Raw genomic sequence first — 26,371 nt, forward strand, 5'->3', positions numbered from 1 at the left:
AATGAAGTCCCAGCTTGGTAAATTGCCGCTAGCCAGCCAGGTTCAACCCCAGGATATGTGCTTTATACATATGAATAAATAAAAATTACTGGTTTGATTAGTAAATTATATTGAAGTTGTTAGAATTGACAGACAATATATTGATAGTTGTATTACACTATAGGTCTTGTCTTAACGGATTTCATTGATGCATTATTGTGTTAAAACCAATCTTCAATCTGAACACCATATCCAGAAACACAAACATCCACCTTATTGTGAGCCCCAGTAGAATATAAAAAGCCATGCACACACATAGTAGTCCAGATTCTGACCTGAAACACCTTGTAGGCTTCAGCTATACAATGAGGACTGAGGTACTGACCCACTTTTGTATTAAGTGCTTTGAGATTCTCAGGCCATGCCTATGCTATAAAATTAAGTTGATGCACAGCCACCACAGTAATTATGTCAATTTTGCATGTCAATACTACGCTCCCGGTGTTGGTGGTATACATCCTCACTAACAGCACTTGCATCAATGCAGAGAGCAGTGCACCAGGGATAGCTATTCCACTGTGCAACTCATCACCATGTAGCACAGGGTGTTTTAGTGCATCATGGGAGCAAATGAGTGGTGTGGAGGTGACTAGGAACATGGGTTCAACGTCCCATGATGCAGTTTTCTCCATCCCATTATTCCATGGGCATCTCTTTTAAAAAGCCCTGCAAACCCGCACATCTGCCATCTCTGCGAGAAGCATGGATCCTGCACTGCTCTGCTCTTCAGTATTGTGATGAGCGTTAGGACCACAACATGCCTGATCCTGAAGTATTTCCAGAGCCATGAGGCGGAATATGATGATTCCTTGCATGCTGCCTTGCTGTGCTCCATGGAAAGAAACAATTCAAGGCTGTTGTTGGCAGTCATGGAGAAACTTCACACAGTGGACTGCTGGTTCTGGGCCCAAGAATCAAGTACTGACTGGTGGGATTGCATCATTATGCAGTGGCTGTGGAACTTTTGGATGCCTAAGGCCATATTCCTGGAACTGTGTGTGGAGCTTGCCCCTACCCTCCAGTGCTGTGACACCAAATTGAGAGCTACACTCACAGTAGAGAAGCGAGTGGTGATTGGTGTGTGGAAGCTTTCAACACCAGATTGCTATTCATCAATCAGGAATCAATTTGGAGTTGGAAAATGCACTGTGGGACTATTGTGTTGCAAGTGTGGGGGTCAATAATTGTGTCCTGTTACGAAGGACTGTGACTGTAGGCAATGTGCAGGACATAGTGGATGGTTTTGCAATAATGGAGTTCCCTAACTGCAGTGGGGCAATAGATGGCACGCATATCCCTATTTTTGCACCAGACCACCTTGCCATGGAGTACATCAACAGAAAGGGGTACTTTTCAATGGTATTGCAAGCACTGGTGGATCACTGAGGTCATTTCACTGACATCAGCACGGACTGGTCAGGGAAGGTGCATGATGCACGCATCTTAAAGAACACAGGACTGTAGAGAAAGCTGCTAGCAGGGACTTTCTTTCCAAACCAGACAATTACCACTGGCATGTTGAAATGCCAATAGTAATCTTGGGACACCCAGCCTACTCCCTACTCCCATGACGTACATTAGTCAGCATGACCCCACAGGGAGTGCTTCAAGCACAGACTCAGCAGGTGCAGAATGACAGTTGGATGTGCCTTTGGCCATTTGAAAGGCTGCTGGCACTGTCTACTCACAAGATTAGACCTCAGAGGAGAAAATATCCCTATGGTGTCTGCCTGCTGTCTGCTTCATAATATCTGTGAAGCAAAAGGGGGGGGGGGGCGGTTTCTGCAGGAGTGGAGGTGGAATGACTTTCTGCTGCTTTTGAGCAGCTAGATACGAGTGCTGTAAGAAGAGATCAACAGAGGGCTATACAGCTCAGGGAGGCTTTGAAGGACCATTTAAACAATGAGCCACAGTAACATATGTTGCTGTAGTCTTCTGTGCCTTTTTTTTTTTTTGGCACCCTAGTATGACCATTGTAATGAGTGTTCTGTGTGTGGTAATACAACATTGCAGATGCACCTGTTGCTGTTATCTGTGGATGATGTCAGCCCCAGTCAGCATATGTTATGAACTAATAAAGATGAATTAAGTTTCCATAAATAGACTTTTATTCAGAACCCATACAAAGATAAGAACGGCCATACTGAGTCAGACCAATGGTCCATCCTGCCGAGTATCCTGTCTTCCGACAGTGGCCAATACCAGATGCTTCAGAGGGAATGAACAGAACAAATCATCAAGTGATCCATCCCCTGACGTCCATTCCCAGCTTCTGGCAACAGAGGCTCTGGACACTTCAAAGATGATTTTACATCCCTGCCATCCTGGCTAATAGCCGTTGATGGACCTACCATCCATGAACTTATCTAGCTCTTTTATTAACCCTGTTATAGTCTTGGCCTTCACAACATCCTCTGGCAAAGAGTTCCACAGGTTGATTGTGTGTTGTGTGAAGAAATACTTCCTTTAGTTTGTTTTAAACCTGTTGCTTATTAATTTAATTTGGTGATCCTTAGTTCTTGTGTTATGAGGAGTAAATAACACTTCCTTATTTACTTCCTCTGCACCAGTCATGACTTTATAGACCTCTATCATATCTCCCCTTAGTCATCTCTTTTCCAAGCTGAAAAGTCTCAGTCTTATTAATCTCTCCTCATATGGAAGCTGTTCCATACCCCTAGACATTTTTGTTGACCTTTTCCAATTCCAATATATCTTTTTTGAGATGGGGCGACCAGATCTGCATACAATATTCAAGATGTGGGCATACCATGGATTTATATAAAGGGAATATGATATTTTCTGTCGTCTCATCTGTCCCTTTCCTAATGAGTCCCAACGTTCAGCTTGCTTTTTTGACTGCTGCTGCACATTGAGTGAATGTTTTCAGAGAACTATCCACAGTGACTCCAAGATCCCTTTCTTGAGTGGTAACAGCTAATTTAGACCCCATCACTGTATATGTCTAGTTGGGATTATGTTTTCCAATGTGAATTACTGTGCATATATCAGCATTGAATTTCCTTTGCCATTTTGTTGCCCAGTCACCCAGTTTTATGAGACAAACATATTTAAAACTGAATGAAACTTTATAAATACATGGGAAGGAACCTCTGAAAGGGAAAGAAAAGTAATTTCCATTTCCATTTCACAAATGGCTCCCAATCCTGCTGGAAAGGTATAACAAGTGGGGTTCCGCAGGGGTCTGTTTTGGGACTGGCTCTGTTCGATATCTTCATCAATGACTTAGATATTGGCATAGAAAGTACGCTTATTAAGTTTGCAGATGATACCAAACTGGGAGCGATTGCAACTGCTTTGGAGGACAGGGTCAAAATTCAAAATGATCTGGACAAATTGGAGAAATGGTCTGAGGTAAACCGGATGAAGTTCAATAAAGACAAATGCAAAGTGCTCCACTTAGGAAGGAACAATCAGTTTCACACATACAGAATGGGAAGAGACTGTCTAGGAAGGAGTATGGCAGAAAGAGATCTAGGGGTCATAGTGGACCACAAGCTAAATATGAGTCAACAGTGTGATACTGTTGCAAAAAAAGCAAACGTGATTCTGGGATGCATTAACAGGTGTGTTGTAAACAAGACACGAGAAGTCATTCTTCCGCTCTACTCTGCGCTGGTTAGGCCTCAACTGGAGTATTGTGTCCAGTTCTGGGCACCGCATTTCAAGAAAGATGTGGAGAAATTGGAGAGGGTCCAGAGAAGAGCAACAAGAATGATTAAAGGTCTTGAGAACATGACCTATGAAGGAAGGCTGAAAGAATTGGGTTTATTTAGTTTGGAAAAGAGAAGACTGAGAGGGGACATGATAGCAGTTTTCAGGTATCTAAAAGGGTGTCATCAGGAGGAGGGAGAAAACTTGTTCACCTTAGCCTCTAATGATAGAACAAGAAGCAATGGGCTTAAACTGCAGCAAGGGAGATTTAGGTTGGACATTAGGAAAAAGTTCCTAACTGTCAGGGTAGTTAAACACTGGAATAAATTGCCTAGGGAGGTTGTGGAATCTCCATCTCTGGAGATATTTAAGAGTAGGTTAGATAAATGTCTATCAGGGATGGTCTAAACAGTATTTGGTCCTGCCATGAGGGCAAGGGACTGGACTCAATGACCTCTTGAGGTCCCTTTCAGTCCTAGCATCTATGAATCTATAAATAATCCAAGCCCTCTGCTCAGTATCTGAAGCTCCAAGGCTCTCAGGATCTCCTGGAACATGTCTTCCCTTCCTCCTCTTTCTCCTGTTCTGGCTGAGCAGCTCCACTGGTGTGGATGGAGAGACCCTCAAGGCCACTTTTGCAGCTGCAAAAGAAACAGTGGACAGAGATACTATTGTGAGTGCATTCACTCCTCTTGATCACACAAGTTACAAGCACTACATTCTCACTTCTGCTTGTGACTTTAGCTGATATCTCACTCCTGAGGAAAACAGAGGCTGGAAGGGAACAACTCCTGCACACATCCGGCTGCAGACCGAGTCTGTATGGTGCTAGCCTATGTTCTGCAGTGGTGTCTGCTGAAGTAATTGCTGAGTGTTGTGGGAAAGCATCTTACTGTGGCAGAAGAAATAATGCAGCCCTTCCCAGAAACCTTTGGCAGAGGATTGCATACTGCCTCCAAGAAAGCTTCCTCGAGATCTCTGTGGAGGATTCACAGGCCTTCAGTACGCATAAACAAACTGTTCTGCAGGGCTCCCTCTGCCCAACTGTTGAGAAGCAGATAGCAACTCTACCTCTTGGTTATTTCACTACCTCTTGCAGTGTGACTAAAAAAGAGTAAATGACCAGATGTGTCCCTGCAATGTCAAAATAAACCACATACTTACCAGAGGTTCCTTCCCCTGCATCAGGCTCACCAGCCTTGGACTGCTGGGACTTGCTCAACTGCTCAGGAGTCAAAAAGAGGTCCTGACTTGCAGTGCCACTGGATTCCCTGGTCACCTGTCCCCCATTCTCCTCTTCACATAATACCAGGGTTGGAAGCGACTTCAGGAGGTCAGCTAGTCTAACCCCTTCCTCAAAGCAGGACCAATCCCCAGACCCATAAATGGCCCCCTCAAGGATTGAACTCCAACCCTGTGTTTAGCAGGCCAATGCTCAAACCACTGAGCTATCTCTCCCCCCCACCTTCCTTGTCCAACATCTCATTCTCAGGGTTCACTGTGGTGGCCTGTGACTCCCAACTCCCCTGAAGTGTCCATGGGGCTCTTGGGGATGGTGGTCGGGTCACCTCCGAGGATGGCATGCAGCTCCTTGGAGAAGCGGTATGTCTGCAACTCTGCACCAGAGTGTCTATTTGCCTCCCCTACCTTCTGGTAGGCCTGCCACAGCTCCTTGATTTTCACACGGCACTGCTGCGTGTCCCTTTTGTAGCTCTTCTCCCCCATGCTCATGGATGTTGACGTTTCTACGGCTGGATCGAAACTGTGCCTGCATAGCCTCTTCTCACCACAGACCCAGGAGATCTACCATCTCCTGTGTATGCCAGGCAGGAGCATGTTTGCTCTGTGGAGCTGGCATGTTCAGCTGGGCAGTTACTATGTGAGTTCTCCATGCCAAGCAAACAGAAAATGGATTTTAAAATTCACAAGGCTTTTAAAGGGGAGGAGCATGTACCTGTATACATGGCTGCTGAGCAGTGGAGTTCAAAACAGTGGCCAGTAAAGTCAAGGTAAGTTATGCAGTGTCTACCTAAACGATACACTTCTCGTGGAGGTGGAGTTATTAGGTTGACGTACTGTGCGAGTTACGTCAGTGGGAGCAACATTGTAGTGTGGACACTTAACAGAGTAAAGCAGCTTATGTCAACCTAACTCTATAGTGTAGACCAGGCCTCAAATGTAATTGTTACCCAAGAACCTCTTGATGCCAACTGGCAGAGGGCATAACAGGTGCATATGGGTTACAGGGATCCCAGAGTCTGGTATTTTTAGTTCACCCAAGAGTGTCATGTGAGACTCAAAGTCTGTGTCACCCTGGTCTTCAGTATCACTGCGAAATGCACGTACAGAGGTTGTGTAAGGAGTTGTGTATATACACTGAAAATTATTTCTTAAGGTCTGCATTAAGGGAGCGGTCACCAGCAATAGTGAAAAGCAGGTTTTCTTTCAGACAAGGACCATTTATCTGTCTGGCTGTTTACCTGTAAATTAAGTATTGTATGGTTCGCAATAGGCCTCTACTCAAAAGTCTGAGCTGCATGCTAATGAAGGATTGTGAAATCTTCAGAGAGGAAATTAACAAGAAGAGGGAAATAGCAGAAGTCAACTTGTTTAGGGGTAATACAATGAACTTTTGAAACTGTACCCAAAGTACAGATGAACCCCTAGATATTTGTTCAGTCTATAAGGACAAGCTGTCAGTGGGCATGATTTTATGAGAAGGGATCTCTGCCAAACTGGTTGAAAATACTGGGGAAAGAACTTGGGGTATGCTTTCTTGCAGGAGATAGACATTCCTTGTTAGTTAAAGTTTAGTTTTCAAAAAGTGTTATGATTTTGTTTTATATGTAACCATTTGTTTCCAGTATTCTCACTCACTATCACTTGAATCCCTGTCCTTTGATAATAAACTTAATCTTGTTTTCACTATAAACACATCTAAATGCTGTGTGTTCAGCAGAGCTGTTTTCTAAGGTGTAACTAGTGAGCTAGGGTGTACAGTTCCTTTGGGAATGGTGAGCCTGGTAATTCTGGGAGAGTTCAGTGGATAAGGGGCTGGACACTACAGGGAATGCTCGGAGAACTTGGGGTTGGTGTGTGCCTATTGCTATCCTGTACAGAGAGAGGGAGGCCTGTGGAGGCCTGGAGTGCAGTACTTCTGCTACCAGAAACTGGTGGTTACAGGGAGCTGATACACCGCAGGCACAGACAAAATTTCCTCACGCTAAGGGCAGGGTGTGGTGAGGTGCCACACAGCCCTGGGAAGTGTCATTTTAGGGCACTGCATAAATTAAATGGATCATTATTTGTTTTTGCTATGAATTATTAAAAGATGTATAATATTATAAGAGTGGTTCTGAAACTGACTTAACTGAGTGAGGATTTTCAGGATTTATATTAGATGCAAAACCCTGCAGTTATGTAGAGAATTGGGTTGTAAAGCACTGAGATCGGTATTTCGCTGTGCAAATTCGTGGTTTGTTTTCAAAAGACATTCTGGTTTGCAATTTTGGCCCTTAATGTTTTAAAAGCATACTGAGATCATTGTATGAAATGTGCTTTATAAATGCAAAGTTTCATGATATTCTGCAAATGGATATCCGCACTCTTCCAGTTTTTTATTTCTGAGCCTGATCTGCACCATTTTGCCATAACTTCAATGGGAGCAGCAAAGAATCCTGTGGCACCTTATAGACTAACAGACGTTTTGGAGCATGAGCTTTCGTGGGTGGATACCCACTTCGTCAGATGCATGTAGTGGGAATTTCCAGGGGCATGTATATATATGCAAGCAAGCTAGAGATTACGAGGTTTGTTCAATCAGGGAGGATGAGGCCCTGTGTCAGGCCCTGTTTGAAGGAAGGTTAGCATGGCTGGAAAGTTTTATTTGGTGATAGGAAGATGTATACACTCAATGAAATGGGGGGGTTCATCAGTGCTGGTAAACTCCTGTGTGATCTTGGGGCTCATCCCTTGATTACCTTGCACTTCTGTCAATCTAGCTGCAAAAACTGTTTGAAAACGAGATATTGTGTCTGATGATAGATTATATGCATTTGCTTAGGTCTTCTCCAGTGAACACAAGCACATCAGCAGCAGTTTATGGGAAAGGAAAACAGACCACAAACAGAAAACCAATTATGTTGCAACAAGCAGTTGCCAGAATAAGCTATAATGGACTCACTGGACATTTTAACATAAGCCCAGTCATTTTACTAAACCGTGGAACATGATATTACAGTTACTACTTCTTAAATATGTGAATGTTGGTAATGGACCTAGAATGCACATGTGTTCTTGAGCATGGGATTTATTTGAATTTTTGAGGGTTTTTGGCAGCAATATATTTGGGACGAGAGGTCCAGTCCTCACCATTAAATGTTCACTTCCCTGACTATAGAAAGCGTCCAACCATTTCCCAGCAAGATGAATAAAAGCAAAAGTTCTCACCTTAAAATAACTAGACAGATTTGTCATCACCAGCAGGACCATTAAAAACAAAACAATCAGTCCTCCTAAAAATCTCTTGCAAAAAAACCCAACAGAAATACCCCAACATCTAATGGCTGCAGCACTGTAAAAATCCAGATTTTTTGCTTCACCTTCCATCACCAATAAATCCAGGGTATTTAGTTACTTTTTCTCAGTGACATGTACAGTACTCCTTCACTTCAATCTTCCTGCTCCATGCTTAGCAAGCTGGGTATTCAAACTTCACATCTCTCCAAGAGCAGGAATCCAGTAGGTTTCAGTCCCTTGCCTTCTGATATGAATGTAGCATGTATGCAGAGTATAAGGAGGGATAGACAGCACAATGCACCTCATCCCAAAGAAGTTGGTAGGAGGTCTAATTTTAGGCCTGGCATAGGGTCACCAGTTTCGGTTGGACATATTCCTGGAAGATTCATCACATGACACAATCTTTAATGATTCATCTTTAATTCCTGAAAACGCCAGGACAATCCTGGAGGGTTGGCAACCCTAGCCTTCCATCCTCAACAGGACTTCTTTTACAATAAGGCAGCAAAGTCTTTTGTAGATTCATGAAAACCAGGGAAAACGTTGTTTTGGTAATTAAGTGTCTTAATATGAGTAACTCCTGCTGGCATGGTTGCTACATGAGTTCTTAATACAGGACTATGGGCAAGCCTTCTTGCTCTGGTATGGTGCACAGACAATGTGCACAAATACCTGTTGTTGGAGTGCAGTTAGCATTTTGAAACATGTCCATTCAATGACTGATCCAGTGTGGATAGGGTACTAGACCAAGAGTCAAGAGATCAGCATTCTGTTCCTGGCATTGCCACTGACTCACTGTGTGGCCTAGTGCAAGTCATATAGGCCAGCATCTTTAGACACGACCTCCCACTTTAGGCACTGCATTTTGGGAGCGGGAGAGGATGTCCAACTTGAGACTCTATCTTGAGTTTCTAAGGTGCTGAGCATCCCCTGCTCCCATTGACTTAACTGGAGTTGTGGTTGCTCAGTGCATCTGAGTATTAGCTTAAATTGTTACTCATTGTTTGTGCCCACAATATACCTCTAATCTCCAGAGGACAACAGGTCTATACACAGGGTGTGGGTATGAATGCAGAGAGACAGAAATAAGGGTGTTTCATGAAAAGCCCAGATGAAGGCTTACATTCTGGTTAGTTGTTCTAAGAAAAATGGACCCCGGGAAATTAAAAGGAGTATGCTGTGGAATGAATACATGATGTACACTCTCCTTCTTCTGAGGCTAAGGTACATCCTACAGGGCTGTCTCATAATCAGCACAATACAGAGTGAATACATCTGTCATTAGGGGCACATTACTATTTCAGACAGATTGCCATAAACTAGAGCAGCCTCTGGGGTTCCTCTAATTTATGATAAGGGCTACACCAGGGGTAGGCAACCTATGGCATGCAGGCTGATTTTCAGTGGCACTCACACTGCCTAGGTCCTGGCCACCGGTTTGGAGGGCTCTGCATTTTAATGTAATTTTAAATGAAGCTTCTTAAACATTTTAAAAACCTTATTTACTTTACATACAACAATAGTTTAGTTATATATTATAGACTTATACAAAGAGACCTTCTAAAAACATTAAAATGTATTACTGGCGCGCGAAACCTTAAATTAGAGTGAATAAATGAAGACTCGGCACATCACTTCTGAAACGTTGCTGACCCTTGGGCTACATTGATGCCAAAGAGCAGGCCAGATTCTGCATCGTGCAAAGGTGACTTAAAAGACATAGTTGTCCCCACTGCACTTCATGCAACATACAGCCTAGAATCTGGTCCCTGAATTCTGTGCTAAGCTTTTCCAAAGTGACCTTGTATAAACTCTTAGTTCCTCTTCTGTAAAATGGGGAGAATGGTAGTTGCCTGCCTCGGTAAGGTAGGGGTTTGAGGCCTTGCTCAGTAATGACTGTGAAGTGCACAGGCTTATTAACACAAATAAGTGAAAGAGATGACACTAGAACTCATGGTTTCTCCCTTATGCCCAGCACACCTTCCCCCCAACGGAACAAGTATTTTGAAACAGGAGGAAGAGCGTTGGCGCCTCGAGCCAAGGAGAATGTCACTTCCCCTCACTTTAATCTCTGCCTTCTCCTAGGTTAAGGGCCTGCAGCAGCTGCTACTCCATCTGTTACATCTATAGTACATCCAGAGCTCTAGCTCTGTTCCTGAGGCATGTTTCAATGTAGTTGGTATATTAGGGGGCTCTCTGGGGCTTTTAGCAGCAAGGCTCTTATGGGCTGTACTGAGTATATACAAATGACAATTTTCAGAGGCTTATAACTTGGTTAAGCCTGGGTGTATGTTCATGGGGAGAGCATACAGCACCTGACCCCACACTTCTCCTAATCCAAGTTGGAAAGTCTTACTCCAAATCCTAAAGGTGCTAGAGCTCTTCAGAGAAACAGCTGGGGGTTTTTAAAATTAACTTTTGTCAAACTACCTGCTTTCACTAGTCTCATTCTTGAAAATGTCTGAGCTGGTTTTGATTACATTTTCCCAGATCAGGTCAGCCTGAGACAGAGAGTAAGCATGGAAAATTTCAGCCCGAGGGATAGAAGTTTGGCAAAGTTACAAGCAACTGAAAGCAGTGGCTTATAATGGAAAGTATTAGGCAACTTGAACTGTGGGAATTGCCACTTTCTTCACCTATAGTTAAGTGTTTAATATCAGTCTCATCAATCTTTGTTGGGACTTCCATCTCTGGAGCACAGAGCCGTGGGTTAAAGAGGCACATAGCTATGCCAAACACAGAGAGGTAACAATCCACCCACTGCACATCACATGGGCATGACACCGCAGCACAGATTTCAAGTATTGCCTTGCTCTCTGCTAGTGATCTGACAATGGTATTGATCAACGTTATTCTTGATAAGAGAACAAACAGTTGATTCTGACTGTTAAGCTGGAAAATACGACACCATCCTGGTCCAGTTATACCTAGGCAATAGTGATGAACTAGCCTCTTGTTACTGATGTTCTAATGGTACCATCATGATCTGTACCTAGCTGACTGATGTTAGAACTGAGTAGTGGCCTCCACGTCCTTGGTAAGTTTCTTGTTCATGATAGGACCAATGTCTCATCCAGTCCACTCTTCCTTGTATCTGATCAGCATAACAAACCATCCCCTTGTACTCTTTTGCCGGTATAGCTCCATGTACAAATAATGTTTGGGAGTGGTGCTCCATCATATAGACATGGTAGTTTCTTTGCAGAGAGAGGGTGTGACTTTACTGCTAGCACTGAGTTTCCAGGGTCCAACTCAAAGTAGTATTCCTGGCAGAGCATGAATTTTATCACCTGGAATAATCACACCAGCACAAATTGTATCAAACACATAAATGTCACCAATGGAGCGGACATCCCCAGACATGACTTATGCTTTCCCAGTCAGGCTGGGACAACAGATATACATTGCAGGCCTGGGACGAAGCATACCTGTGTGCAGACTTCAAACTCCACTGGTTGCCACTATGTGGGTGAGGGTGAGGGGGCTTGCCAGATAGGCGCCTGTTTTGATCTGTTGTACTGCAGTACTTTGTTCTGTTCCCGACTCGACCACTGACTCCACGTGTGACCTGATACAAATCACTTCACCTCTGTACCTCAGTTTCCAAGTCTGTGAAATGGGAATAATGATACTAATCCTCTGTATAAAGTGCTTTGAAGTCTATGGCAGAAGTAGTTTTCTGATAATACTACAGCAGAACCTCAGAGTTACAAACACTTTGGGGATGGAGGTTCGTAACTCTGAAATGTTCAAATGAACAAAATGTTATGGTTGTTCTTTCAAAAGTTTTCAGCTGAACATTGTCTTAAGACAGCTTTGAAATTTACTGTGCAGTACAAAAATGCTACTTTTAACCATCTTAATTTAAATGAAACAAGCACAGAAACAGTTTCCATATTTTTTAAAATCTTTTTTTAAAACTTTCCTTTTATTTTTTAGTAGTTTATGTTTAACACAATACTGTACTGTATTTGTTTATTATGGGGATGGGGTGGTGGTGTTTTTGTTTTTGTCTCTGCTGCTGCCTGATTGTGTACTTCCACTTCCAAACGAGGTGTGTGGTTGACTCGTCAGTTTGTAACTCTGGTGTTCGTAACTCTGAGGTTCTACTGTATTGTTAATTATTGCTATTTTAATTTTGCCTGCACCCTAAATGCCTGTGCCATTTTCAGTGAGACATAAGTGTCCTAGCTTTGCCCTGCTCTTTCCCCTGTTGTTGGGATAATTTTGGTTGTTTGAATTTGAATTTGCTCCATGACTGGAAGATGGTCCTTGCAAACTGCTGACATTGGTCTTCGTGCTCTGTGTGTTGGATTGTCTGGTGGTTTGCTTCCCAGCTGTGTTTGTACTGTTTCTACCAGGGTTGTCTTTCATGAGGCCCAACTGTCAAGCAGTGTTTGGAGACAGGATTACATTGTTGGGAGTCTGGGTACAGATTCTCTGAGCTTGGGGACATCTCCTTTTTACCCCTTCGTTGCTGACCCTTCTAAAGAAAATACTTCAGTATTCTGTCATAAGAGCCCACTTCACGGCAGTGCTGTAAGATGTAGTACTTTGGACAATTACAAAAACATTGGTTTTATTAAAGGCATGTTTCTTCTTGCACAGAGGGAATGCAGCAGCTACTACATAGCTACTACATAGCTAGGTATAGTCCTGCCTTTGGATTTATATCTGTCCTGCAGGAGATTGCCAATGAATATCATTGAGTTCCCGTTCCAAAAGGCACTACTTTCTTGCAGGAAAGTTAGAATTTTAAGTTGCCAAGATTGTAAAAAATGTGGTATTTGCTTTACTCCACCGAAAGGGCTGCATACGTGGGCTGCTTCTAGTGACGTGCAACGTGTTTCTCTTAATAGCACAATTCTAGATTGAATGCATGATTTCCATTCACGTAGCCTCTGAACATCTTGGTTTTCCTCATTTCTGCTTGTCTTGACACTTTGATTGGCACAGTGGGAAAAGATTCACTAACAGATCATTTTGCTTCCTATTCTCTAGGACTTCCTTAAAGCCTGCCAAGAACAGATAGAGTCGGTGCTAGTAAGCAACCTTAGGCAAGTCCAGCAGCAGCAACAGCAAAGAAATCCTTCTAAGATGGTGGATGAACTGGACCAGGCCAGCACTCCCACAGATGTGAGAGACATCAACCTGTGAGGACGTCAGCCCAGACAGTCATGCTTGCTCCCTCTGCTCCTCCCCCCTCCTTTTTTTTTAGAATGAAATCTTTTTTTTTAATCTGCTCCCACATAGAACGTATTTAAAGCTCATTTAGATACAAAACAAAACAAAAAAAGAAGTAATTTAAAAAAGCATTTGGTGCCTGTGATGTTCTACAGAAGGGAATCCCACGATATATTTGATAATTGCTGTTTGATTATGTATCGGTGATATTAAATGCTTATAAAAGCATAAAAAGTAGCTAGATAATGTAAGCCTGCATTTGTGGGAACAAAGTAGAATATACTTTTTTGTGCGTGCATTATGACCTAGTGCATACACACCCTTTTTTAAACTTAAGAAAGGAATTGTGTGTGTTATGTTATGGCTTGACTAGATTGCAAAGCAATAGAATTAAGGGGTTAGGGCAAAGTGGGAAAAAATCCCTGAAGTGATTGAACCATTTTGGATGCAGAAGAGATTTGCTGATCTATCACCTCTGTTATTAGTCAGAACAGTTTGTTGGATTTCTGTATGTTAGTTTTGTTTACTCTTGCTGTCTGTGGTAGCTGCTACCTAAGAAAGAAGATGCTTTATTTTGCCAGCCGGAAGAGCAGGTGTTCCTCTCCCCTCTCCCCCCCCCCCCCCTGCTTCCTACTTTTCCTCCAGAAATGGTTCATTCTAAACACAGCAGCATCTTTGGCATAAAGCTGATCCTGCTACCCAGCAGTGGTCCAAGCCAAAGTATAGAATGCTTATATTAGATGGCAGAAACATACAGATTAAAAATGACTTGTCAACAAATCAGACCACCTCCGAACTTTGGATTCCTAGATGCAGTGGATCATCTGTGAAAAAGCATTATATTCATTCACAATGCTAATGCTACACATCAATGTTAACTTTTGGCAGCTCTTTGGTTTGGTGTAAAGGCAATTAAATGATGCTCTGCCCATCTTCCTTTTTAACATCCTCACTGTGTTAAAGAAGATGTGATTTCCTTTGATCCCCCCTCTCCCTCCAAAAAATACATTTTCCAGATGTTTATAACTTTTACTGGTCCACAGTTAGCATTATTATAAACCATTTCATTCGAAAAGCACTTTGAAAATTGTTCCTAAGGGATAAATGAAATGGTTTATGACAATTGTGCTGAGCAAAAAAAAAAAAAAGCAATGCATATAGCCTTTTAATAAAAAACATTTTCCAAATGTTTATAACTTTTACTGGTCCACAGTTAGCATTATTATAAACCATTTCATTCGAAAAGCACTTTGAAAATTGTTCCTAAGGGATAAATGAAATGGTTTATGACAATTGTGCTGAGCAAAAAAAAAAAAAAAGCAATGCATATAGCTTTTAATAGTCAATATTTTCCAATATCTGATGTACTTCGCTAGTTCTGGTGTTGCTGGAAATTCCAACACCTGCTTCGGATGACATTCCTGTCACAACATTCCGGATGAAAGTCTGACAATTCTGTGTATTGTTCAGTGTCAGAAGGATCTTAACACCACCTGCATGCTTATCTATGGACAATGAAAGAAAATTGCTGGTGCAAAAGATACAAATGGTAAACATCAAGGTGCGTGACTTTGATTTTTTATTACAAAGGTGTATTCAGTGTACTTGAATTTATTTTTCCTGCTCCCATCTGTAAAGAAGAGGCATTTAGGTGGCAAAGGAGATGGGGCAATTTTTTTTTTTTTTTGCACAATTGTATTAACAGATTGCAAATATACAGTTTGAAGCTGTTGGATGAAATGTTAATGTTTGCATTTTTTTAAAGATGAAAATCCAGAAAGAACATGCTACTTTGAAGAATATTTTATGAATGGACTCTGCCATATTTGGCTAGATGAGGGTAGAAAATGGAGTAAGAATCTAAGGGGTTTATTTTATTTTTTTTTTTTTTGCGCTGCTAAGAAGCTATGATTTGTTTCATTCTTATTCACATTAACAGTACTTAGCTGTATTGTTTCACTGAGTGTGCTGCTATTTTATAAACATTTTTATAATATATTATTTTACTGCTTAAATTTCAAATCCTGAAGTAGACGGTTAAGTGGAGATGAGTTCTTAGATTTACTGGAAATGCCCTGTACAGTTGTTTTCTAATAGCGTACTCATGATTTTTTTTTATTTTATTTTATTTTATTTTTTCTGATCACATCCTGCAAAGACAGTATATTTACCTCAGGTTTACTGGACAAAAAAGGTTCCCATTTTCACAATACCTCACAACTTTACAGTTCTTTCCGCTGGGAGCCTCTTGGAATGGTCAATGCAAAAGGCAGCCAAAGCCTGTGTTTTGGTGAGCAAAGCACAGTTGCTTCAGTTGTGTAGGGGAACAGTTGTAGATTGCAGGGACATTGGGCTCCCGTTTGGTCTTAGGTATCCGTTTCATAGTGGAAAAAATACATTAACATGAGGATCCATTCAGCAAAGATTTCTGCACATATAGGTCTCGATCCTAGAAGCACTTAAGACCTGATTCTCCACTGTATGTCACCTTATGCAGTCATTTGTATTTGTGCAAAATGAGTGTCTTGTGGATATTAAAATGTTAGCTCCAACATAAGTAGAAAATTCTGGTTTGGGAGCATTTTACACTTACTTTGCCCCAATGCAAATGATCAGTTAAGGTGCTAGACAGTGACCATTGTACCTTTGCTACCTAATGTAATGCTTTACTACCATAAGTAATCCCATAGGGCTAGATCATGACTTCGTGGTTGTCTGCATTGTTACGTTGCCCCTAGAGCAGTCCAGAAAACAGATTATGACCCCAGGAGTCACAGTCCCTTCCTGGTCTCCTCTCTACTTCAAAAAGGGAATAAACTGCACCAGTCTATACTCAGTGCAGCATATGCATCACAGTGCACCAGTGCAGCCACATGGCTGGCCACACTGAGGGTGGGGGAGCCAAGGCTCTACCCCTTTCCACCAACCTGCATAGAGGGGGCGCTGTCCAGCCATGTGGTGCCTGCTTCCTTGCCCGCGATGCTGCCTGTCATACTGCTAGTTAGCCATGCCATGATTTGGCATAGAGAAATCAGTGGTCCTACTTGTGGTAGTAAGCACTCTGCTCAGTAGTGTTAGTGGAATCAGGCCCTTAATTTGCAGTGGATTTAGAAATAATCAGCCCATTACTTTTGTAATCCTCAAGGGGAGTTTTCCCTGAGTATGGACTACAGGATTAGGCCCAACAGTCTTCTCTCAGTGGCTGGGTATCAAAAGACAAAACAAATGGTCTTAAAGTAATACCGCCAGGCTTTTTGAGCCCCAGATTTTACATGCTTGTAATACTGCATATTATAACAAAAACCACCTTTTTGTTAGGGCTATGTTAAGTATTCTCAATGAGAACCGAAAACATAGGTCCAGTTCCCACAAATTCCTTTGGATGGCACTCCATGCAGTTTCAGCTGTCTCTGTCCATGCAAAGGTGTTTGCAGCATCAGGCCCTGAGATACAGTAGTTGAGATTTTGTATTTTGTTTCAATTTTCTGAAATCAGTCCAATTTTGCAAAACAGCCAAAGTCTTGCAAAATGTTAGGTATTTTTCTTAAAAAGATAGAGCAAGTGAAAAAAGTAAAATTTTCACTCTAAAATGGCCATATAATTAAACAGAAACCTTGACATTTTCCAGATTGTGGAATTTTGTTCTTACAAAAATAAGCATTTTCACATTAAAAACATGACATTTAGCAGGTTCTGGTACAAAAAACTTGTATGATGAAAAAAACATAGAAAGTGAGATTATGGAGCCACATAATAACTTCTTTTTTGTGGTAAAATTATGCCCTCCCCCAAAAAAAACTCTGTACAGCCCTCCTCCTTGTAAGATCTTACTGTGACATATAGTACCTTTCATATAGGTATATACCAAAGTGATTTATGGACTGGACCAAATTCTGTGCTAACTTGTGCCCCTTAAAACACTCTTTAGTGGAGCTGTACATGTATAAGTCAGTGTAGTATTTGGCCACTGTGTTTATGGAGATCGCTTCACCTACTTCTGGTCTGGAACACAGCAGTCATGTGCCATCAGCACTAAACAACTGTTTGTAGAACTGAAATTGCAAGGAGAATGCAGGCCAGGAGAATGGAACGTAATTACCCACACTGGAATTTGGCCAAGACAGCAGGGTTAAGAATTGTGAAAAATACAGTAGGACTTTTAATAACCACAATGGTCAGGACTTTGGTTTTCATTTCATTCAAAAAATAGCACTTTCCCAAGCACAGTTCCTTCTACCACCATGCTAGGCATTGACTCGCTATGGACTCAGAAGGAAGAGTTTGCTGTCTGCTGAATCACTAGCACCATTTCCTGCAGTACATACATTTTCCTTGGAAAGTTCATCATTCAGGTCTCTCTCCTGCAATCAGATCTGTGCAGGCAGTCTCTTGCACCCATGTGGAGCCTTATAGATTTCTGTGGAACTCAGTGCAGGCATAGTGAAATTCACTATGTTATGAAGGGTTAACTGCTATTCTGTACCCCTGTGTACTACAGAGGGGGGTCTTCACATCATCTTGAAACAGGCCAGCTTGGAGAGAGTTCTGGGGATGGGAAAGTGAATACACAGATTCGTTTCCAAAAAGGGATGTGGAGAAGCTACATAGGAACTTTTGACCTGTCAGTAGATCAGAGATTAATTTAATTCCCCTCACTCCATGTGTGCGCCCTGCATATAGCACGATTACTCAGGCATTATGCAGTAATGGGTGAATTTCACCCTAAAGAACCTGGTAGATTATAACTCAGAGCCTTATCTTGCAAACACCTATGCATGTGAGAACTTCACCCATATAAGTACTCTCATTGACAAAGGGACTCCTATAAAATTAGTCAAGTGTATATGTGTTTGTTGAATCAAGTCCTCGTATTACGACGTAAGGTTTGTTTTTTGTTTGTACCTTAGTATACCTTTTAAAACTGCCTCTGAGCATGATATAGTTAAATAATGTAGCTCTTTATTTTGTATAAAGCTGACACATAAAAAGAACAGTTGGAGCCCGCATGCACAATTTATTTCATAGGATCTACACTGTGTGCAGTCATTTTTAACAAATACATTTGATGCTGCAGTGGTGCAGTAAGAAATAAACAATTACTATATGGTTAGAATCAAGAGGACATTTACTATTATAATACACAGCACTCAAAGTATGTAAAATCTGGGTCCTAACAACTTGACAATATCGCTTAAAATGAAAACTATTGTACGTTTTGCACAATTTTCATTTCAAACTGAGGACAAGAAAGACAATTGTTTTTTGTTTGTTTGTTTGTTTTTTTTTGGTCTGGCATCAAAAAGTGCTATCTCAAAGCACCAGTGTGTGATTTTTTTCAAATATCATAATCCAGCCTTCTTCTCTACAACCCACTTTGAAAAAAGTGCCTTGCAGATTGTACCTTCCCAGATCTTTGATATAGTATGGGAAATATTTGTCATTTTTAGTGGAATATTTGGTTTATCTATCTATCTTAGGTACTTATATGGTCCCCATCACTATAGAATCTGAGTGCCTCACAATCTTTAATGTATACATGCTCCTAATATTCCGGTGAGGTAGGGAAGTGCTATTATCCCAACCTAATGCTGCTGGTCTTTGCCTGAATAATTGGACAGCTCAAAAGTTCCCAGCAACTCACCCAGCCACTGGATTTTTTCCACTATGTGTATTACCATGTTATCATGTACCTCAAAAATCACTCTCAGTTGCACAGTATCTGTTCTCAAACTTTTTTTTTTTTTTGCTTTAATGAGTGTGATGCCATATCAAGTCAAAGTTATCCTCTCACAATGTGCTCTTTAAGAGGTGTGGATGTTTATATGGTCAGGGGATGCTAGAGAGTGCGGTAGTAGACATGATCAGTGTAAACAAAAAGTATTTAGAAAGTATGTGAGATTGTTTTTTGATGGATAAGATTCTGATAAAGTGTAGTCTCGATTACCTTTTAAAAGGTTGTCTCTGTTCAGTGTTAAGTCATTTTTATTAATAACCTGCTGTTTTGACTAGTTTAAAGATGGTTTTAAGAAATGTGTTTTGAGGGATTAGGTATGCTGTATGGACAATAAACTCACCTTGACCTGAACTGCCTGTCCTGTTTTTAGTCATTCAGCATGAAAATCCTGTAAAAAGAGGTGCATTTCTAGAGCCCAGTACTCTTTTCATAAATTGTTCTCCACTGCAAGGCAACTTATGTAGGTAAGCTGTACATTTAAAATGCCTCCCCATGTTTAACTGAGTGTCCTGGTAAAATAGATGTACTTTAAAAGTTAGCTTGTTGGTTAAGACTTACAGCCACACTCTGGTATGTTTCTTTCATGGAAAGCTCCTGTAGTATTTGATAGAGGTAAAACCAGTTAAAAAAAGGTGGGTTTTAAGAGTTCTTTGGGGTCTACAGAAATGTGTCTAAAAATGTATGTAATTTATTGGAGAAAGAAAGCCTTTCTGTATGTTTTCCAAACCAGCCTATAGAATTCTTTCTATAGCAGTTTATTTAATTCTCTATTCATTTCTATAGGGTGTTTTTAAAAAACCAAAAAACCTACAGAAAAATTAAGTTCTATTGGACTTTTCCATAAGTGTTGTGCAAAACTTGGAAGAAAAAAAAGGCTTCGTGTTGGACAAAGATATGGAGAATTTGAGGAGGAATGGACTTCCATGCAACAAATCTATTTCAGACTTCGGGCAGGAAAAGCGATCACAACCTTCTGAGGTTCCACCACCTCCTTCACACGCATACAGGGTTTTAAGCTCATGGATACATACTGTAAGCTGACCATTCCTTCCCAATCACTTGCGTGTCGTGACCACAGTGCTCTTTCTCCCCCACTCCACAGTGCCGTATAATGAGACACTGCAAAGACTTCATGATCTCTGTGTGGCCTTTACACTGCCTGTTCAGTAAAAACAGCAGGCCAAATCATCTGCTGGCATACCTTCATTGACTTCACTAGAGTTACACCTGCTAATAGTAGGAGTGAATTCGGCTCAGCATTTCAGGTCTTTTGTGCCCATGAGGAAGACCAAGATTCACTACTAAATGAGGAACCACTTGTGATGGGATCCCTGGGGTACAGCCTGGAACTGTGGGCCCCCTTAACTCTCCAACTTGGGCTTTATCTCACAGTGCTTTGCCAGTGACAAGCAGCAAACCCTTCCAGGCGCTGTTATAACTCAGTCACCAGCATTCAGAGGCATGCCCAGCTAAATTGCATGAATGCTCTCCAAGCCACTCATGAACTATGCACAGGGAAACAAATCTCCCAAGCCCCCAGCCTTGCACCCCAGAAATATACCATCTTACATTGCTCAAGACTGTTCCTTGAACAATGCAAGCTCATTAATTAGCTTGCAACTTTGTCTAAGGAAAGTGGACATGCACCAGCCTTTGTAATCTGAGCAGATTCCCCAAGCACTTTAGACAAACTCAGTGGTAAAGATAAAACATTAAATTAATTTTATGAACTACAGAAAGATAGATTTTAAGTGATTATAAGTAGCAGGCAGGTCAGAGGTAGTTACCTTAGAAAAATAAAAAGTAAACACGCATTCTAAATCCTAGACTAAGCAAGAGTTGAATCAAACAGCTTTTTTCACCCCACTGGATGTTGCAGGTAGGTTACAGTTTTTAATACACAGGCAGAATTTCCTTCTCAGCCTGGGACCCATCTCAGTTCAAAGTCTTTGTCTTCCCAGTGTTCTTGTTGCCTTCAGCGTAGGTGTAGGAGGAGAAAGATGATCTCATGATGTCACTGTGCCTTATTTTATACTCTCAATCCATGTCCCTGGAAAGATCCATGTCCTGGTGGGCCTTGCTGAGTCACAGAGTAGAGCAATCCTCATTGTGTAGTGCACAACTGTCACTTAGGCCTTGTCTACACTACAAAGATTTGTCTGCAAAAGTTATGCCACTTTAATTAAAGCACTTTAATTAAAACCACTCTTGCATGTCTACACTATGCTCCTCATGTCGGTGGAGTGCACCCACACTAGCAGCTCTTGCATCAACACAGAGCAGTGCACTGTGGGTAACTATTCCACTATGCAAATGGCTTCAGGGTGCTTTGGGAAGGGTTTGCAATGCCTCATGGGGAATGTATAGTGTCACATGATGCAAGTTTCTTGAGAGTGGTGGTGGGGGATGGGACACCAGGCTGACCGACCTATCCTGAGACAGCCCCTGGCTCTGCTCTGCACAGCAGAGGCATCTGCAAAAGGCATCTTTTCCCGACAAAACTTTTTAGTATAGAGAAGGCCTTACTAAATTGTAGATCTCTTGTTTACAGTTCCCCTGCTGGTCATGGATTTTTTAACATCTGCCTGGGTGTGGGTCACCTCCCTTGTTGTCACCAGAGAACTAGTAGTGGGGGACTTCCAAACTCACAACATATTTCCACAACCATATATCAACATCTCATAACTTCATATTACACAAATACACATTTTGACAGAACAATGAGTTTCAGCAGATAATGACCCTTCATACGGTATCTTACGTGGCATGCTTTGTTAGAAATATCACAACTATATACGAATGATGAACATGGGGGTTACAGGGTGCTTCTTTGAGGTACAGTGTGGGAGAAAAGAAAAACATGGGCCTGATCATACCCCACCTATAGGGAGTTGGTAAGCCCAATAGTCTTCTCCCTTACCTCCCACGCCCCCAGTGAGTTTCCTCTGCATTCTTCCACTCTGTGTGGAAATACTAATGCAGAGAAAAAGTGAAGTATGGCTCATAAACTGTGTGGATACTCAAAGATCTATCTATATCTGTGATCCCACTCCTTTGCAGAATTGCCCTACCGGATTTAACACTTCCAAGGGCTTCCTTGGCTGTGTCTGCTCCAAGGACCTCACTTAAAGGACTGCATGGAGGAGGACTGCAGAAGTGTGACAGAGCCTCTGGCTGTATCACATTTCTAGGGGCCTCTGCTGGGCATGGAAGGATTGGGGAAGAAAGGACATGCATTCACTTGCCTTGCTCCCTAATCCTCCAACTCTTCTCTTGCTTGTTCCATTCCTTTCTTGGAGTGCCCACTGCCTTCCTCAATCCACAGTATGGATACTGAGGGGAAGGGATAATCAGAGGCAGCTGAACCACCACTTCCATGCTGGAAGTGGGAGGTCCGCACAGATCAGAGACAATCTGGTCCTTACAGTTGTGAAGAAAACCTTCCAAGAATGAGCCAATTTTAAGCTGATGTATTGATATCTTAGAAACAATCGCTCTGAGACAAGTGTGAATTCCCCCATTATTCTTGGTAGGATGTTAAACTTACAGCATAACAATGACAGAAAAAGCCCTTCTTTATATTTATTCATATTATAATAATGCCTAGAGGTGCCAACCAAAATCAGGATCTCACTGTGCTGGACATTGTAGAGCTCCCTAGTTGAATGCACCAATTGTGCAAAGAATTACGCACATGCTTAACTGTACATATGTGAGTAATCCCACTCTGTCAGTGGGACTTCTCACATGTAAAGCACTTGTGTAAATCACTGTGGGATTGGAGCCTAAATAGACAACACAGACAGAAGGGGGAAAAGGAAGTATTTTTAGTTCCCCTGCTGTTAAATGGGGATGAGATATGGAGAGATTTAAGCCCTGATCATGCAGTTGACAGCACGGAGAGGCAATTCTGCACCTATGTGAAGTCACCAGCAGGACTGCTCCTTAAATTATTAACTGGAGAACATTGGTACTACAGCTGTACAAGGTTATACCAGAGTTTGCTCTGCTCTGTTTCACAAACCAAAGCAGGCCACCTGGCATCAAGGAAGTGGGGAAATAGGCTATGCTCCAATTCCCTAGCCCCAGAGTACAGAAGCTACTGAACCAGTTCCCCTAGTTAAGAGAAACTAACTCAAGGATTTGGGTGTCTCTTGAGACCTAGAGAAGCTTGGATGTATTGTATTTATCTTATATCGCCATACTATGTTTCTAAAAATGATTCCCTCGCTTTTCTTTACATCATATTGAGTTTATGGAGGGGCAGATGAGGGTTCTTCAAATATAGTTCACATTTTAGCTGTATGTAGCTCAAGGCACTCGGAATCACAGAAATGTAGGACTGGAAGGGACCACAGTAGGACATCTAGTTCAGACACCTGCACTTAAATAGGACTAAATATTATCTAGACCATCCCTGACAGATGTTTGTCTAACATGTTCTTTAAAACCTTAAACAGAAATTCCACAATCCTCCCTACGTAATTTGTTCTAGTGCTCACCTACCCTCACAAATAGGAAATTTTTCGTAATGTTTAACCTAAATTTCCCTTTCTTCAATTTAAGCCCATTATCACCCTCCTTTTTATAACAATCTTGTACTTACTTGAAGACTGTAATCATGTCCCCCTCAGTCTTCTCTTTTATAGACTAAAAAAACTGAATGTTTTCAATCTTTCGTCGTAGGTCATGTTTTCTAGACCTATACTCATCTTTGTTGTTCTCCTGTAGACCATCTCCAATTTGTCCACATCTTCCCTAAACTGTGGTGCCCAGAAATGGACACAGTATTCCACTTGAGGTCTTATCAGTGCTGAGTAGAGTGGAAGAATTACTTCTCGTGTCTAGTGTACAACACTCCTGCTATACAATCCAGAATAATGTTTGCTTTTTTTTGCAAGTGTTATATTGTTGACTCATATTTAGTTTGTGATCCACTGTAACCCCCAGATCCTTTTCTACGGTACTTCTTCCTAGGCAGTCATTTCCCATTTTGTATTTGTGCAATTGGTTATTCCTTCCTAAGTTTAGTACTTTGCATTTGTCTTGTTGAATTTCATGCTTTTTATTTCAGATTGTTTCTCCAGTTTATCAAGATCATTTGAATTCTCATTATGTCCTCAAAAGCACAGCAACCCCTCCCATCTTGGTGTCGTCTGCAAACTTTATAAGTGTACTCTCTATGTCATTATCCAAATCATTTATGAAGACATTGAGTAGAATTGGACCCAGGACAGATCCCTGTGGGACCCTACTCCATATGCCCTTCCATCTTGACTGAAACATTGATAACTATTCTCTGAGTATGGTTTTCCAACTAGTTGGATCCACTTTACAATGTGTTGGTCTAGGCTACATTTCCATAGTTTGCTTAATTAAGGCATGATATAGCCCATCTCCTGCTCCCCCCATCCACAAGCTTGTTACCCTATCAAAGGATATTAGGTTGGTTCTTGACAAATCCATGTTAACTGTTACTTATAACCTTATTTTCTTCCAGGTGTTTACAGACTTGACTGATTATTTGCTTCATTCTTTCCAGGTACCAAAGTTAAGCTGACTGGTCTATAATTCCTTGAGTTGTCCTTATTCCCCTTTTTCTAGCTAACTACTATATTTGCCCTTTTCCAGTCCTCTGGGATCTCTCCTGTCCTCCACAAGTTCTCAAAGATAATAGCTAAGAGCTCAGAGATCTCTTCAGCAAGTTCCTTATGTATTCTAGGATTTATTTTGTCAGGCCCTGCCGACTTGAACACATCTAACTTGTCTAAGGCCTTGTCTACACTGCCACTTTACTGCGCTGAAACTTTCTCGCTCAGGGGTGTGAAAGTGTGATGTTTTCAGTGCTCTAAAGTGGCAGTGTAGATAATGCACCAGCACTGGAAGCCGCAATCCCAGCACTGGTAGCTACTTCCCTCGTGGGGGTGGCTTTTTTACAGTGCTAGGAGACCTCACTTTCTCCATCTTCTGTAATAAAAAGTGGTCTCCAATGGATTCCAAGAACTTGCTGGATAATCTGTGCCCTGCTGTATTATTTTCCTAACGGATGTCTGGGTAGTTAAAGTGCCCTATCACCACCAAGTCCTGTGCTTTGGATGATTTTGTTATTTAAAAGAAGTTTCATCCACCTTTCTGGTTAGGTGGTCAATAGTAGAACTGTACCATGACATCACCCTTGTTTTTTAACCCTTTTATCCTTACCCAGAAAACGACAAAGAGTCCTGTGGCACCTTATAGACTAACAGATGTATTGGAGCATAAGCTTTCGTGGGTGAATACCCACTTTGTCAGATGCGTGCAGACTAACACGGCTACCCCTCTGATCCTTATCCAGAGACTTTCAACTTGTCTGCCTCCCACTTCTATCTTGACATCAGTGCAAGTGTATACATCTTGATATGCTAGAAAACACGGCTTTCTTTCCCCTCTGCCTGTTCTTCCTCAAGAACCTGTATCCTTCTATACCAGCATTCCAGTCATGTGAATTATCCTACCAAGTCTCTGTGATGCCAGTTATATCATAATTGTGATTATTCGTTAGTATATCCAGTTCTTCCTGTTTGTTCCCCACACTGCTGGCATTAGTATACAAACATCTAAGATGTTCATTAAATTTAGCCTCCATATTCCCTCTTGTCTCTTTTTGTCCATGATGCGATTGCCTATGTTCCCCCCTGATTCTGATCCTTCATCCAGATCTCCATGTTCTGAACCTAACTGTGGGCTTTTGTCTCCTTCCCCATCCAGCCTATTTTAAAACCTACCTCACTAGGTTAGCCAGTCTCTATCTGAAGATATTCTTTCCCTTCTTTTAGAAGTGGATCCCATCTCTGTTCAGCAGGCCTTCTCAGAACAGCATCCCATAGTTGATGGTATTTTTCTAAACAGAATAGAATTGTAATTCATATTGGTTAGTTTTAACACTGGTGGCTTTTTTACAGGAAACAGAAAACAATAACCCTCCAGTGTCATACAGATGATAGGCTGAAGTTGAAAAAACATAAGTTCTTCTTCGAGTGATTGCTCATATCCATTCCAGGTAGGTGTGTGTGCGCCGCGTGCACAGCTGTCGGAGAAACTTTTACCCTAGCAACACTCAGCGGGTCGGCTGGGCGCCCCCTGGAGTGGCGCCACCATGACGTCGCATAAATACCCCAGCTGACCCGGCCACCCTTCAGTTCCTTCTTACCGCCCGTGTCGGTCGTTGGAACAGTGGAGTGC

At 41.8% G+C, this 26,371-nt stretch overlaps 1 protein-coding gene and 1 long non-coding RNA gene across 2 annotated transcripts in view; both read left to right on the top strand.

The window, feature by feature from the left end:
- The window catches only part of CCND2 (cyclin D2), a 58,332-nt gene extending 43,985 nt beyond the window's left edge, over positions 1-14,347 (top strand). The window contains exon 5 of the mRNA XM_032772607.2: positions 13,234-14,347. Coding sequence (XP_032628498.1) covers positions 13,234-13,389 — 156 coding nt within the window. The 3' untranslated portion in view covers positions 13,390-14,347. The remainder of the gene's footprint in view (positions 1-13,233) is intronic.
- Positions 14,348-14,611: 264 nt separating this feature from the next.
- LOC116820267 (uncharacterized) overlaps positions 14,612-26,371 on the top strand; it is a 14,751-nt gene continuing 2,991 nt past the window's right edge. Inside the window, exons 1-3 of the long non-coding RNA XR_012656773.1 lie at positions 14,612-14,977; positions 19,521-19,614; positions 19,934-20,182. This is a non-coding gene — a long non-coding RNA (uncharacterized LOC116820267). The remainder of the gene's footprint in view (positions 14,978-19,520; positions 19,615-19,933; positions 20,183-26,371) is intronic.

This window comes from Chelonoidis abingdonii, chromosome 1 (assembly GCF_003597395.2).
Source record: "Chelonoidis abingdonii isolate Lonesome George chromosome 1, CheloAbing_2.0, whole genome shotgun sequence".
NCBI lineage: Eukaryota > Metazoa > Chordata > Testudines > Testudinidae > Chelonoidis > Chelonoidis abingdonii.